A 15537-nucleotide genomic window follows, 5' to 3' on the forward strand; every position below is an offset into this window, starting at 1 on the left:
TATGATTCACTGTGTTTTTCATAGTAAATTGCTCATTTTAAAATAAAGAATAAGCCAAACAAAGGCTGGGTGGTTAATGCAGCATACGCTGAGGCTTCAACCTGGAGCTGGAGCTGATCTGGGGCTGCACTGGGAACGCTTGGCTCAGCTCCCAGCTGCAACATTCACCTGTCCCCTCAATCCCAGCCCACTGAGGGAGCTGCAATTTCCATTTTTAATTCCATTTCCCATCATTTGGAGACTTTTTTCCACTAAAGTTTATACTAGTTTTATGCAATATTCTTTAAAAAAATACTTGACAAAACAAACTTGCTGTTTTTTTGGCTCTTCATTCCACTGTGACTGACTGCTGCCCTTCACCTGCTCTGTTCCCACAGATGTTTTGTCACGACTTCACCTAATGGGAGGCACCTGATGCCTGCAAGGTCAAGGGTTACTCAACGTTTATATTAATGATTGGGGTGGGGGGGATGGGGGGTGTGAGTGTATAACACTGCCAGGCTCAGTGACACACATCAATTGTAGAGCTGGAGCAGCTGCAGTTGGCACTGGGTGTAGTGGGTGTACTGACACTCAGTATGATTTCTCGCACTCTGCTGCTCCTTGCACTGCTTTCCCTCTGCTCCGTCAGGGCGAAAGACGAGGCCGTCATCGAGGATGAAGGAAAAGGAGGAGAAGGGGAAGAAATACCGAAGGAAGAGGAGAAAAAGTTTGAAAGACCGATTTCCCCCAAAGGTAGGAACCATAAAAACATACAGTGCAGGAAGAAACCATTTGGCCCATCGTGTCTGTGCTGGCCCTTTGAACGAGCAGTCGTGTTTTGTGCCACATTCCTGCTTTTTGTCTGTAACCCTGTCAGTTCCTCATTCTCAGGTTCCTGTTCAACTCCCTTTTAAAATTATTGATGGAATCAGCTTCCACCATGTTTTCAGGTCGAGTGTTCCAGATCCCAACAACTCAGAGTGAAAACATTTCTCCTCATCTCCACTCTAGGTCAACAGTTGTCTGAATGAAGTGTCTGAATGATTCGAGCGGGTTGGAGACCTTCATTCCCAGGGACTGTTTAAACAATTTCTTGTTTCTACAGTGAGATGTTCAGTTTTTGTTAAACAGTTAGTTTACCTTTAGTTAACTTATTAAACATACAAACATATGAATTAGGAGCAGGAGTAGGCCACTCGGCCCTTCGAGCCTGCTCCGCCATTCAATAAGTTCATGGCTGAACTGATTACTCCACATTTCCACCAACCCCGATAACCTTTCACCCCCTTGCTTATCAAGAATCTATCTACCTCTGCCTTAAAAATATTTAAAGACTGCTTCCACTGCCTTTTGAGGAAGAGAGTTCTAAAGACTCACGACCCTCAGAGAGAAAAAAATTCTCCTCATCTGCCTTAAATGGGTGACCCCTTATTTTTAAACGGACCCCTAGATTCTCCCACAAGGGGAAACATCCTTTCCACATCCACCCTGTCAAGACCTCTCAGGATCTTATATGTTTCAATCAAGTCGCCTCTTACTCTTCTAAACTCCAGTGGATATAAGCCTAGTCTGTCCAATCTTTCCTCGTAAGACAACCCACCCATTCCAAGTATTAGTCTAGTAAACTTTCTCTGTACTGCCTCCAATGCATTTACATCCTTCCTTAAATGAGGAGACCAGTACTGTACACAGTACTCCAGATGTGGTCTCACCAATGCCCTGTATAGTGGAGCATAATCTTCCTACTTTTGTATTTAATTCCCCTCGCAATAAACGATAACATTCTATTAGCTTTCCTAGGAACAACTGTAACAGTTAGATAACCTGTTAGTTAACCTGTTAAACGATTAGTTAACCTGTTCGTTAAACACCTGCTGACGCACTCTCCAACTGATTACATTTTAAAACTTAAAAAAAAGTTTTAAAAGCTTTTAATACTGAAGACTATTTCCATTATAAGTGAACACTCTTATTCAGTGGGGAATGTGTCTCCAGAATCAACCTGCACGCCAGCTCTGTCTCCAGGCTTGCTGTGTGGTGCACTGGGACACAGACTGGGCAGTAGGTGTGGGCATCTCTGCAGCCACCCAGTGAATAACTTACACATCTCACTGCGTTAGCACAGAGAAGCCTGGAGGGACAGTTGGACAATTCAGCACAGGGAGCGAGGGAGGAGGAGATAACAGGGCCAACATGTGCAACCTGCAGCCTGGGAGGCAGTGGCTGGTACTCACCATGAGATGTACAAAACACAGGCTTTACTCTTTAACGTTCAATGGCAATATCATCGCTGAATCCCCCACTATCAACATCCTGGGGGTTACCATTGACCAGAAACTGAACTGGACCAGCCACATAAATACTGTGGCTACAAGAGCAGGTCAGAGGCTGGGAATTCTGCGGTGAGTAATTCACCTCCTGACTCCCCAAAGCCTGTCCACCATCTACGAGGCACAAGTCAGGAGTGTGATGGAATACTCTCCACTTGCCTGGATGGGTGCAGCTCCAACAACACTCAAGAGGCTCAACACCACCCAGGACAAAGCAGCTCACTTGATTGGCACCCCATCTACAAACATTCACTCCTTTCACCACCAATGCACAGTGGCAGCAGTGTGTACCATCTACAAATTCACTGCAGCAACTCACCAAGGCTCCTTCGACAGCACCTTCCAAACCCGTGAGCTCTACCACCTAGAAAGACAAGGGCAGCAAGCACATGGGAACACCACCACATTACACTCCATCATGAGTATATATTCTCCACATTACACTCCATCCAAGTCCTCCTCCAAGTTACACATCATCCTGACTTGGAACTATATCGCCGTTCCTTCACTGTCGCTGGGTCAAAATCCTGGAACTCCCTTCCTAACAGCACTGTGGGTGTACCTACACCTCATGGACTGCAGCGGTTTAAGAAGGCAGCTCACCACCACCTTCTCAAGGACAATTAGGGACGGGCAATAAATGTTGGCCTGGCCAGCGACGCCCACATCCCATGAAAGAATTAAAAAGTCTCATCATGGACTAGACACACCATTGGTTATACTCACCAGGGATTGGTACTCAGAAGGGGACAAAAATAACAAATTGCCTCTCACCCCAAAATTAAACTTATGTTTCACTCTTTGACGTGTAACAAGCTACTTAACCAGGGAATGAGCACTCTGCCGGACTTTCCTTCTTTCTGAACTCGGTAGTGCTGAGGCCAATGATAGTATCTGATATTGGATGACAGAGCAGAGAGGAGCTTTCAAACCTAGGTCCAGGGCAGATACTGCATTGAATAGGGTCTGCTGCAGATATGTCATTACACAGGGTCTGGGCAGTTCCACAGTGAGTCATAAGATACAGGAAGCAGAGAGTCGGGAGAAATGGGGCATTTTCAAGTTGGCAGGCTGCAACTAGTGGAGTGCTGCAAGGATCAGTGCTGGGGCCTCAGCTATTTACAATCTATATTAATGACTTAGATGAAGAGATCAAGAGTAATTTATCCAAATTTGCTGACAATACAAAGCTAGGTGAGAATGTGAGCTGTGAGATATACCAGGTTAAGTAATGGGCATTGGAATATATACTCCTGATGGAGTGTAATGTGGAGAAATATGAGGTTATTCACTTTGGTAATAAGAATAGAAAAGCAGAGTATTTTTAAAAGGCGTGAAACTTGTAAATGTTGATGCTCCAAGAGACTTGGGTTTGCTTGTGCAAGCAACACCGAATGTTAGCATGCAGTTACAGCAAGCAATTCGGAAGGCAAATAGCAAGTTGGCCTTCATTACAGAGGATTGGAGTACAAGAATAAAGATGTTGTCATTTGGTCGTACAGAACTAGAGTATTGCTGAAAACAGAGACATTATGTCGAAGCTTTTCGTCTTGCACTCATCAGGATATTTCGTAAGAATACCAATGTAGGGGAAAGCAACAAATTTATACTATACGAGAAGAGAGTGCTGATTGGTTGGCAAGTGGACTCTAAGTGGTAGAGGCGTTGCCATGGAGAATGCACCAGTTTACAGTGACTGACAGTTAACTGCCAAGCTTTGTTTGAAATTTAAACCAGGCAGCTTGACTCTGATTCGTCAAGTCATTGCCCCGAGGAATGAACCAGCGAATGGCTGTCACTTATTTTGTTTAGCTGAAACAGGCGCAATGTTTGTACATGTTCTTTCTGTCTGCAAAGAACAGGGCCCTGTGTATTAATATATGTAGCTTCCAGTAGGTACAAACGCACTGTGAGCCCTACTGACAATCTTAAATTGGTTGTTAGCATAATTCTTAACACACTGAGGATTATTTCGCAAATGTTGTCCAATCGCGGAATCACATCTAATATTTGGACACTGTGTTTTGAGTTTTGCAAGCACGGGCTGGTTGGGTAGGCCTGTACCCTGCCAATTGCGAACAGCAGAAGGGACATGTTGTTTGATACGATCCGCCAGTCTTTGGAATGTACAACCTTTATACCTAGCATCACACTGGCATTGAAATTCATACATCACATTACTCATTTGTGAGATAGGCAGGACGTTTTTTTGGCTTGACTGCAGGATCCTGTTAGTGGTGAACACCACACATGTTGCCACTGCACAGTTAGATTCACCTGTTGCTCAAATGTTTGGGATATGTCACCCTTCCAGGGTAATCTGAGGTAGACTGGGCACTTTTCAGGGCCACAAATGGGCCTTAGGCCCATTCATGTTTGCATGATATACAGCGTGAAATGATCTGATTAGGGTCGCCATTGTCACGCAGGATGCCTTTGATTTGCCCTATTTCAGCATCATGTTTGCATGGTGAGCAAATGGCGCGGGCCCTATCTACGAGGTTGCCGATAAGGCCAATTTTATAGCACATGGAACCATAAAAATCCCAATGTGTGTATTGACCAGTGAAGGCAGGCTTGCGGTAGACCATGGTAGAGAACCCTTTAGCAAATTTCTCGTGGTATTAGTATTCTTGCGAAGTGTCCTGATGAGTTCAAGATGAAAAGCTTCGTCAAAATGTCTCTGTTTTCAGCAATAATAAAGAAGTCTTGCTACAATTATACAGGGCTTTGCTGAGACCACACCTGGAATACTGTGAACAGTTTTAGTCTCCATATTTAAGGAGGGATATATTTGCCTTGGAGGTGGTACAGTGAAGCATCACTAGATTGGTCCCTGGGATGAGAGGGTTGTCTGATGATGAAATGCTGAGTAAATTGGGCCTATACTGTCTGGAGTTTAGAATGAATGAGAGGTGATCCCATTAAAACATACAAGATTCTCAAGGGGCTGGATAGCGTAGACACTGAGAGGTTGATTCCCCTGACTGGGGAACCTAGGACATGAGGCAGAGTCTCAGGATAAGGGGTCGACCACTTAGAGCTGAGATGAGGAGAAACTTCTTCATAATGTCATAGAGTCATTTATGGCATAAAAGAAGGCCATTTGGCCCATTGAATGAATGCTGAGTAACTCAGAGTTGTGATCCTTTGGAATTCTCTACCCCAGAGCATTGTGTATGACCCATTGTTGAGTATATTTAAGGCTGGGATAGAATTTTTGGTCTCTCAGGGAATCAATGGATATGGGAGCAGGCGGGAAAGTGGAGTTGACACAGAAGATCAGCCATGACCGTGTTGAATGGTGGAGCAGGCTTGAGGGGCTGAATGGCCTACTCAACTCCTGTTTCTTATGTTTGTACACAATGATTGCTTTAAAAATGTTTATGGCATGACAATTCAGGAGCCAAACATTTTATACTGTGTGCAACCTTCTAGAACAATCTAACACTCAATCTATACTCTGTAACCATGCCAGTAATGACTTGTGAGAACATTTCAAGAACCTCATGAGTTATTGATCTCAAAGCAAATGATTGAACTCACTTTGGCAACACACAAAACGCAGGGAAAGATCGAATAGCTGGGGTGGGGGGGTGGGGGTGGGGTAGAGAGAGACAGAAAGGGAGAGGGATGAGAGAGAGAGAGGGAGAGGGGGGGAGAGAGAGAGAGAGAGAGAGAGAGAGACAAGTCTGCAGACTAACTATACCTGCCAGGAACAGCAAAATAAAATCATCAAACTCACACAGCTTATAACATCAAATACACCACTTGTTATCATTTATAATAGATTACTAATTCAATCTATTAACTAGCTCAGTGGTTAGCATTCTCACACCTGACCCAGAGGTTTGTGGGTTTGAGGCCCATCCTTGAAACTTGAGCAGATAATCCAGACTGAGACTCCCAGTGCTGCATTGTGGGAAGGTCAGTACTGAGGGAGTGCTGCACTGTCAGAGGGTCAGTACTGAGGGAGTGCTGCACTGTCGGAGGGTCAGTACTGAGGGAGTGCTGCACTGTCGGAGGGTCAGTACTGAGGGAGTGCTGCACTGTCGGAGGGTCAGTACTGAGGGAGTGCTGCACTGTCGGAGGGTCAGTACTGAGGGAGTGCTGCACAGTCGGAGGGTCAGTACTGAGGGAGTGCTGCACTGTCGGAGGGTCAGTACTGAGGGAGTGCTGCACTGTCGGAGGGTCAGTACTGAGGGAGTGCTGCACTGTCGGAGGGTCAGTACTGAGAGAGTGCTGCACTGTCAGAGGGTCAGTACTGAGGGAGTGCTGCACTGTCGGAGGGTCAGTACTGAGGGAGTGCTGCACTGTGGGAAGGTCAGTACTGAGGGAGCTCTACACTGTCTGAGGGTCAGTACTGAGGGAGTGCTGCACTGTTGGAGGGTCAGTACTGAGGGAGTGCTGCACTGTGGGAAGGTCAGTACTGAGGGAGCTCTACACTGTCGTCGGGTCAGTACTGAGGGAGTGCTGCACTGTTGGAGGGTCAGTACTGAGGGAGTGCTGCACTGTCGGAGGGTCAGTACTGAGGGAACGCTGCACTGTCGGAGGGTCAGTACTGAGGGAGTGCTGCACTGTTGGAGGGTCAGTACTGAGGGAGTGCCGCACTGTTGGAGGGTCAGTACTGAGGGAGTGCTGCACTGTGGGAAGGTCAGTACTGAGGGAGCTCTACACTGTCTGAGGGTCAGTACTGAGGGAGTGCTGCACTGTTGGAGGGTCAGTACTGAGGGTGTGCTGCACTGTGGGAAGGTCAGTACTGAGGGAGCTCTACACTGTCTGAGGGTCAGTACTGAGGGAGTGCTGCACTGTTGGAGGGGCAGTACTGAGGGAGTGCTGCACTGTCAGAGGGTCAGTACTGAGGGAGTGCTGCACTGTCAGAGGGTCAGTACTGAGGGAGTGCTGCACTGTCAGAGGGGCAGTACTGAGGGAGTGCTGCACTGTCAGAGGGTCAGTACTGAGGGAGTGCTGCACTGTCAGAGGGGCAGTACTGAGGGAGTGCTGCACTGTCAGAGGGGCAGTACTGAGGGAGTGCTGTACTGTCAGAGGGGCAGTACTGCGGGAGTGCTGCACTGTCAGAGGGTCAGTACTGAGGCAGTGCTGCACTCAGAGGGGCAGTACTGAGGGAATGCTGCACTGTCAGAGGGTCAGTACTGAGGCAGTGCTGCACTGTCAGAGGGTCAGTACTGAGGCAGTGCTGCACTGTCAGAGGGGCAGTACTGAGGCAGTGCTGCACTGTCAGAGGGTCAGTACTGAGGCAGTGCTGCACTGTCAGAGGGTCAGTACTGAGGCAGTGCTGCACTGTCAGAGGGGCAGTACTGAGGTAGTGCTGCACTGTGGGAAGGTCAGTACTGAGGGACTGCTGCACTGTCAGAATCTTTCTCAGGCAGAGAGGTCTTATTGTGAGTGTTTTACAGATACATCCAGAACAGCTCAGCTGCTGAACAACGTCTCGAGTGCTGAAGCTTTCATCGATGGGGCTCCAGTCACTGTTATCGGTTTTCTCAAGGTTGGTGGTTCACTTCATTCATCATTACTGTTAATACCCGCTAAACCCCCACCTCCCAACCGAAGGAGCAGTACTGAGGGAATGCTGCACTGTCAGAGGGTCAGTACTGAGGGAGTGCTGCACTGTCGGATGGTCAGTACTGAGGGAGTGCTGCACTGTCAGAGGGTCAGTACTGAGGGAATGCTGCACTGTCAGAGGGTCAGTACTGTGGGAGTGCTGCACTGTCAGGTGGTCAGTACTGAGGGAGTGCTGCACTGTCTGAGGGACAGTACTGAGGGAGTGCTGCACATTCGGAGGGTCAGTACTGAGGGAGTGCTGCAATGTCAGAGGGTCAGTACTGAGGGAGTGCTGCACTGTGGGAAGGTCAGTACTGAGGGAGCGCTGCACTGTCAGAGGGTCAGTACTGAGGGAGTGCTGCACTGTGGGAAGGTCAGTACTGAGGGAGCGCTGCACTGTCAGAGAGTCAGTACTGAGGGAGTGCTGCACTGTGGGAAGGTCAGTACTGAGGGAGTGCTGCACTGTCAGAGGGTCAATACTGAGGGAGTGCTGCACTGTGGGAAGGTCAGTACTGAGGTCGTGCTGCACTGTGAGAAGGTCAGTACTGAGGGAGTGCTGCACTGTTAGAGGGACGGTGCTGAGGCAGTGCTGCACTGTCGGAGGGTCAGTACTGAGGGAGTGCTGCACTGTCGGAGGGTCAGTACTGAGGGAGTGCTGCACTGTCGGATGGTCAGTACTGAGGGAGTGCTGCACTGTCTGAGGGACAGTACTGAGGGAGTGTTGCACTGTCGGAGGGTTAGTACTGAGGGAGTGCTGCACTGTCCGCTGGTCAGTACTGAGGGAGTGCTACACTGTTAGAGGGACGGTGCTGAGGGAGTGCTGCACTGTGGGAGGGTCAGTACTGAGGGAGAGCTGCACTGTTGGAGGGTCAGTACTGAGGGGGTGCTGCACTGTCAGAAGCACTATCTTTCAGATGAAACGTTAAACCGCAGCCCCGTCTGCTAAGGTGGGTGTAAAGCATCCCAGGGCGACTATTGGAAGAAGAGTGGGGAAGTTCTCCCCAGCAATATTTATCCCTCAACCAATTTCATTTGAACAGAATCTCTGGTCATTAGTCATTGCTGTTGTGGGAGCTTGCTGTGCACAGATTGCCTGCCACATTTCCTACTTTACTACAGTGACTGCACTTCAAAAGATCTTCATTAGCTGATGCTTGGTACATCCTGAGATATTGAAAAGTGTTATCTGAAGGTGGGTTCCTTCTATTTATTGACTGCTGCAGCTCTCAGTCATTACTCTATTGTCTTGTTCGTTAGGGAGGGGAAGTCTGTGGTTTACATTACTGTATCTATTACATCCCTGTATTTCACAGGGGTTTTATGAAAGCACATCCTCAGCTCCTGTATCACCCTCCACCTCACTACATTAAATAGCAGTGGCAGCTGGTCTGAGCTGAGAGGCCAGGCCTCTACAATTGGCCTCAGTACCACTAGCTGGGGGGAAGTGAGGAGGGGGCTGGAATCAGCCAGTTCCTGCCCCTGATCTCCGAGTGTTCTGATTTGTTTCCGTTCTGATTTTTCCTTGCTGTCACTCCCTCAGGATCTGGAAGCCTCGGATGCTGAAGCCTTTAATGACGTGGTTTACACGGTGAGGAACTTACCCTTTGCCGTCACTTATAACGCTGCTGTTTGGGAGAAGTATAATATCACGAAGAACACCATCAGTCTGTTCAAGAAGGTAAGAGCAAGTTTGGGATTACACACACAACATAGTAACAGCCCATGCTCCACATGAACCTCTGTCCACAACACTCCGTCTCACCCCATCACTCTAACCCTTCGTTAAGTACATCTTGGCTCAGATCCCAGTGCTACATCAGGTAACAGTCCCACCAGGACAAACGTTGGGAAATATGGAAGGATCCAATTGCCTTGCTCTCCCTCAGCTTTTCACCAAGTCTTGTAAACTGCCACCACGTTCTTCTGGTCTGTGCTGAATCAACTGAACAATAAACTGGGGTTTCATGCTCCTGGGCTAGGGAGAGGGCAAAGGTGATCCAATGTTGCCCACTCCCTGTCACTAGCCAATGACTTTTGTTTAAAATGCACATGAATGGCATCAGAAGGTCACAAGTGCAGTTGTGGCTGTGATGCCCTCCCTTGTCAAATAGCCCACTGACTGTCACTTTGGACCACAGATTAAGGATGGTCACTGGAGTGTGACCAGCGTCCACGGAATTGGACCTCAGCGGAGGAGGAGGAAATAAAACTGGCAAATACATGGTGATCTGAATGTCGTTTGGATTGTAAAAGAGTTAAAACTGTGCATTAACAACTTGCTCTTTCTTTCAGTTTGACGAAGGACGTGCTGACTATGAAGTTAAAGACGGGAAGCTGGAATCAAACATAACAAACATTATTCAGTTCCTGCGACACAATGAAATGCACCTGGTGACGGAATACAATTACTTGGTAATCTTCACTACTGCTCAAAAACTCAGCACTGAGGGTCAGAGATCAACGACCCTCCTTGTCATGTTCAATCCTGCAAACAACAAAACGGCAGGACGGTCTCGAAGAGCCGAATGCTCTGCTTCTGGGCTGCAATGTGAAACTAATTCAAGCCAATACACTAACTCAAATTAAACTGTAACACGACGAGTACGAGGGCAAACTAGTAAATTGTGATTTTAGGATTGATGTCATCTAGTTCTTTACATAAAGATTGGGTCCCAGGAGAATGGGGAAGCTCAGGATTATGTAGAAAGGGGTTGGAGGCTGTGATTTGATGGGTTCAGATAGGCCAATGACCTTCCTCGCCCATATCAGTGAATAGAAAGCCATCCTGATGCCATGCAAGGACAATTGTCCCAACCTTCCTACATCACTCTGGTGTCTCCAGGAATTAAAGTGAGCAAACTGGGGAGAAATATCAAAGGGGAGTTAAAAAAAGTTGTATTTTTCTTCATTTTCTTTGAACCCTTTTGTTTTTTTTAGTTGTAAGAATATTGGAGAATGGGACAATCAAGAATCATCCAATTGGGTAATGATGAGGCTGTTTGCTTTCCAATTGGCCATGGGAAGGCGGGGCTCCATGATGATGGACACCAATAGTGGGAGCGTGGAGGCGGGGCAGTTGGAGGCAGGAGGTCATGTGATGAAACCCCCCCCTGCCTCCCCCCCAGAAGTGTCCAACCAGGGTTGAGAACCCTGCACCCAATAGCAATGCATCACCAAGCAGAAGCCTCAGTCCCTTCCAATCCAACCCAATCCAACCCGTCCAGCTGTTCAATACTCACTGCCTCCAACATGTGCACAGTGAACCAGTGGTGTAACTCCCTTCCACAAGCACTGTGCCCTCTTTGAAAGCAAACCCAGATGCAACTTATTTTGTTTCTCTCCTCTCCTCCCAGGATGCGACCCAGATTTTTGGCTCAGGAATTCCCATTCACCTTTTGTTTCTTGTCAGCAAGAAATCCAAGAAATACCAGCTGTTACGTGAGCCGTTTCAAACTGTTGCCCCTGAGTTTCGAGGGAAGGTGAGTTACGTGGAACAGGCTATCTGTAAAGGATTGGATTTGTCACTTCAATGTTTTAATCCTCACTTTTATTTGATCTTTAATTCACATTATAAGCAACATGCTCTTCAAAGAGTGACGCTGAGGGTTTGCTGGATTCCACCCGATCTCTGTGTCACCTGCTGAAATGTGGTCCAGAAGCAACAATCTGTAACTCGCAGAGCAAGGATACCTGGAGCAAGCACATACATGTGGACACCTCTATCTCCAGTTACTGTAGGGGGGAGGGAACTGAGGAGTAGGGAGGGGTCTGTGTTTAAATCTAATTGAAACCATTAGAGGAAGGCAAGTCACAATCCTATTTCTGCTGTCAGTGTGGCTCTCTCACTTCTGGGTCAGAAGTGTCGGAGGGTCAGTACTGAGGGAGTGCTGCACTGTCGGAGGGTCAGTACTGAGGGAAAGCTGCACTGTCGGAGGGTCAAAGAACAAAGAACAAAGGAAATTACAGCACAGGAACAGGCCCTTCGGCCCTCCAAGCCTGCGCCGATCCAGATCCTCTATCTAAACATGACACCTGTTTTCTAAGGGTCTGTATCTCTTTACTTCCTGCCCATTCATGTATCTGTCCAGATACATCTTAAAAGACGCTATCGTGGCCGCGTCTACCACCTCCGCTGGCAACGCGTTCCAGGCACCCACCACCCTCTGCGTAAAGAACTTTCCACGCATATCCCCCCTAAACATTTCCCCTTTCACTTTGAACTCGTGATCCCTAGTAATTGAATCCCCCACTCTGGGAAAAAGCTTCTTGCTATCCACCCTGTCTATACCTCTCATGATTTTGTACACCTCAATCAGGTCCCCCCTCAACCTCCGTCTTTCTAATGAAAATAATCCTGATCTGCTCAACCTCTCTTCATAGCTAGCGCCCTCCATACCAGGCAACATCCTGGTGAACCTCCTATGCACCCTCTCCAAAGCATCCACATCCTTTTGGTAATGTGGCGACCAGAACTGCACGCAGTATTCCAAATGTGGCCGAACCAAAGTCTTATACAACTGTAACATGACCTGCCAACCCTTGTACTCAATACCCCGTCCGATGAAGGAAAGCATGCCGTATGCCTTCTTGACCACTCTATTGACCTGCGTTGCCACCTTCAGGGAACAATGGACCTGAACACCCAAATCTCTCTGTACATCAATTTTCCCCAGGACTTTTCCATTTACTGTACAATTCACTCTTGAATTGGATCTTCCAAAATGCATCACCTCGCATTTTCCCTGATTGAACTCCATCTGCCATTTCTCTGCCCAACTCTCCAATCTATTTATATTCTGCTGTATTCTCTGACAGTCCCCTTCACTATCTGCTACTCCACCAATCTTAGTGTCATCTGCAAACTTGCTAATCAGTCCACCTATACTTTCCTCCAAATCATTAATGTATATCACAAACAACAGTGGTCCCAGCACGGATCCCTGTGGAACACCACTGGTCACACGTCTCCATTTTGAGAAACTCCCCTCTACTGCTACTCTCTGTCTCCTGTTGCCCAGCCAGTTCTTTATCCATCTAGCTAGTACACCTTGGACCCCATGCGACTTCACTTTCTCCATCAGCCTACCATGGGGAACCTGATCAAACGCCTTACTGAAGTCCATGTATATGACATCTACAGCCCTTCCCTCATCAATCAACTTTGTCACTTCCTCAAAGAATTCTATTAAGTTGGTAAGACATGACCTTCCCTGCACAAAACCATGTTGCCTATCACTGATAAGCCCATTTTCTTCCAAATGGGAATAGATCCTATCCCTCAGTATCTTCTCCAGCAGCTTCCTTACCACTGACGTCAGGCTCACCGGTCTATAATTACCTGGATTATCCCTGCTACCCTTCTTAAACAAGGGGACAACATTAGCAATTCTCCAGTCCTCCGGGACCTCACCCATGTTTAAGGATGCTGCAAAGATATCTGTTAAGGCCCCAGCTATTACCTCTCTCGCTTCCCTCAGTAACCTGGGATAGATCCCATCCGGACCTGGGGACTTGTCCACCTTAATGCCTTTTAGAATACCCAACACTTCCTCCCTCCTTATGCCGACTGTACTGAGGGAGTGCTGCCCTGTCGGAGGGTCAGTACTGAGGGAAAGCTGCACTGTCGGAGGGTCAGTACTGAGGGAGTGCTGCCCTGTCAGAGGGTCAGTACTGAGGGAAAGCTGCACTGTCGGAGGGTCAGTACTGAGGGAGTGCTGCCCTGTCGGAGGGTCAGTACTGAGGGAAAGCTGCACTGTCGGAGGGTCAGTACTGAGGGAAAGCTGCACTGTAGGAGGGTCAGTACTGAGGGAAAGCTGCACTGACGGAGGGTCAGTACTGAGGGAACGCTGCACTGTCGGAGGGTCAGTACTGAGGGAAAGCTGCACTGTCGGAGGGTCAGTACTGAGGGAACGCTGCACTGTCGGAGGGTCAGTACTGAGGGAGTGCTGCATTGTCAGAGGGTCAGTACTGAGGGAAAGCTGCACTGTCGGTCAGTACTGAGGGAAAGCTGCACTGTCGGAGGGTCAGTACTGAGGGAAAGCTGCACTGTCGGAGGGTCAGTACTGAGGGAAAGCTGCACTGTTGGAGGGTCAGTACTGAGGGAAAGCTGCACTGTTGGAGGGTCAGTACTGAGGGAAAGCTGCACTGTCGGAGGGTCAGTACTGAGGGGGTGCTGCATTGTCAGAGGGTCAGTACTGAGGGAAGGCTGCACTGTCGGAGGGTCAGTACTGAGGGAGCACTGCACTGTCGGAGGGTCAGTACTGAGGGAGTGCTGCACTCAGAGGGTCAGTACTGAGGGAGCGCTGCACTGTTGGAGGGTCAGTACTGAGGGAAGGCTGCACTGTCGGAGGGTCAGTACTGAGGGAGTTCTGCACTGTCGGAGGGTCTGTACTGAGGGAGCGCTGCACTGTCGGAGGGTCAGTACTGAGGGAGCACTGCACTGTCGGAGGGTCAGTACTGAGGGAGTGCTGCACTGTCAGAGGGTCAGTACTGAGGGAGTGCTGCCCTGTCGGAAGGTCAGTACTGAGGGAGTGCTGCCCTGTCGGAGGGTCAGTACTGAGGGAGTGCTGCCCTGTCAGAGGGTCAGTACTGAGGGAAAGCTGCACTGTCGGAGGGTCAGTACTGAGGAAAAGCTGCACTGTCGGAGGGTCAGTACTGAGGGAAAGCTGCACTGTCGGAGGGTCAGTACTGAGGGAACGCTGCACTGTCGGAGGGTCAGTACTGAGGGAGTGCTGCACTGTCGGAGGGTCAGTACTGAGGGAACGCTGCACTGTCGGAGGGTCAGTACTGAGGGAACGCTGCACTGTCGGAGGGTCAGTACTGAGGGAAAGCTGCACTGTCGGAGGGTCAGTACTGAGGGAACGCTGCCCTGTCGGAGGGTCAGTACTGAGGGAGTGCTGCATTGTCAGAGGGTCAGTACTGAGGGAAAGCTGCACTGTCGGAGGGTCAGTACTGAGGGAAAGCTGCACTGTCGGAGGGTCAGTACTGAGGGAAAGCTGCACTGTTGGAGGGTCAGTACTGAGGGAAAGCTGCACTGTCGGAGGGTCAGTACTGAGGGAGTGCTGCACTGTCGGAGGGTCAGTACTGAGGGAACGCTGCACTGTCGGAGGGTCAGTACTGAGGGGGTGCTGCATTGTCAGAGGGTCAGTACTGAGGGAAAGCTGCACTGTCGGAGGGTCAGTACTGAGGGAGCACTGCACTGTCGGAGGGTCAGTACTGAGGGAGTGCTGCACTGTTGGAGGGTCAGTACTGAGGGAAGGCTGCACTGTCGGAGGGTCAGTACTGAGGGAGTTCTGCACTGTCAGAGGGTCAGTACTGAGGGAAAGCTGCACTGTCGGAGGGTCAGTACTGAGGGAGCACTGCACTGTCGGAGGGTCAGTACTGAGGGAGTGCTGCACTGTCAGAGGAACAGTACTGAGGGAGTGCTGCACTGTCGGAGGGTCAGTACTGAGGGAAAGCTGCACTGTTGGAGGTTCAGTACTGAGGGAGTGCTGCACTGTCGGAGGGTCAGTACTGAGGGAAAGCTGCACTGTTGGAGGTTCAGTACTGAGGGAGTGCTGCACTGTCGGAGGGTCAGTACTGAGGGAAAGCTGCACTGTCGGAGGGTCAGTACTGAGGGAGTGCCACACTGTCGGAGGTGCTGAGTTTCGGATGAGATTTT

At 49.1% G+C, this 15537-nt stretch overlaps 1 protein-coding gene across 1 annotated transcript in view; it reads left to right on the top strand.

Moving 5' to 3' along the window:
- The first annotated feature begins 509 nt into the window (after window positions 1-509).
- LOC137353708 (endoplasmic reticulum resident protein 27) overlaps window positions 510-15537 on the top strand; it is a 32045-nt gene continuing 17017 nt past the window's right edge. Inside the window, exons 1-5 of the mRNA XM_068020070.1 lie at window positions 510-735; window positions 7730-7821; window positions 9418-9555; window positions 10170-10289; window positions 11231-11356. Coding sequence (XP_067876171.1) covers window positions 579-735; window positions 7730-7821; window positions 9418-9555; window positions 10170-10289; window positions 11231-11356 — 633 coding nt within the window. The 5' untranslated portion in view covers window positions 510-578. The remainder of the gene's footprint in view (window positions 736-7729; window positions 7822-9417; window positions 9556-10169; window positions 10290-11230; window positions 11357-15537) is intronic.

The sequence above is a fragment of the Heterodontus francisci genome, chromosome 41, assembly GCF_036365525.1.
Source record: "Heterodontus francisci isolate sHetFra1 chromosome 41, sHetFra1.hap1, whole genome shotgun sequence".
NCBI classification, from domain to species: Eukaryota; Metazoa; Chordata; class Chondrichthyes; order Heterodontiformes; family Heterodontidae; genus Heterodontus; species Heterodontus francisci.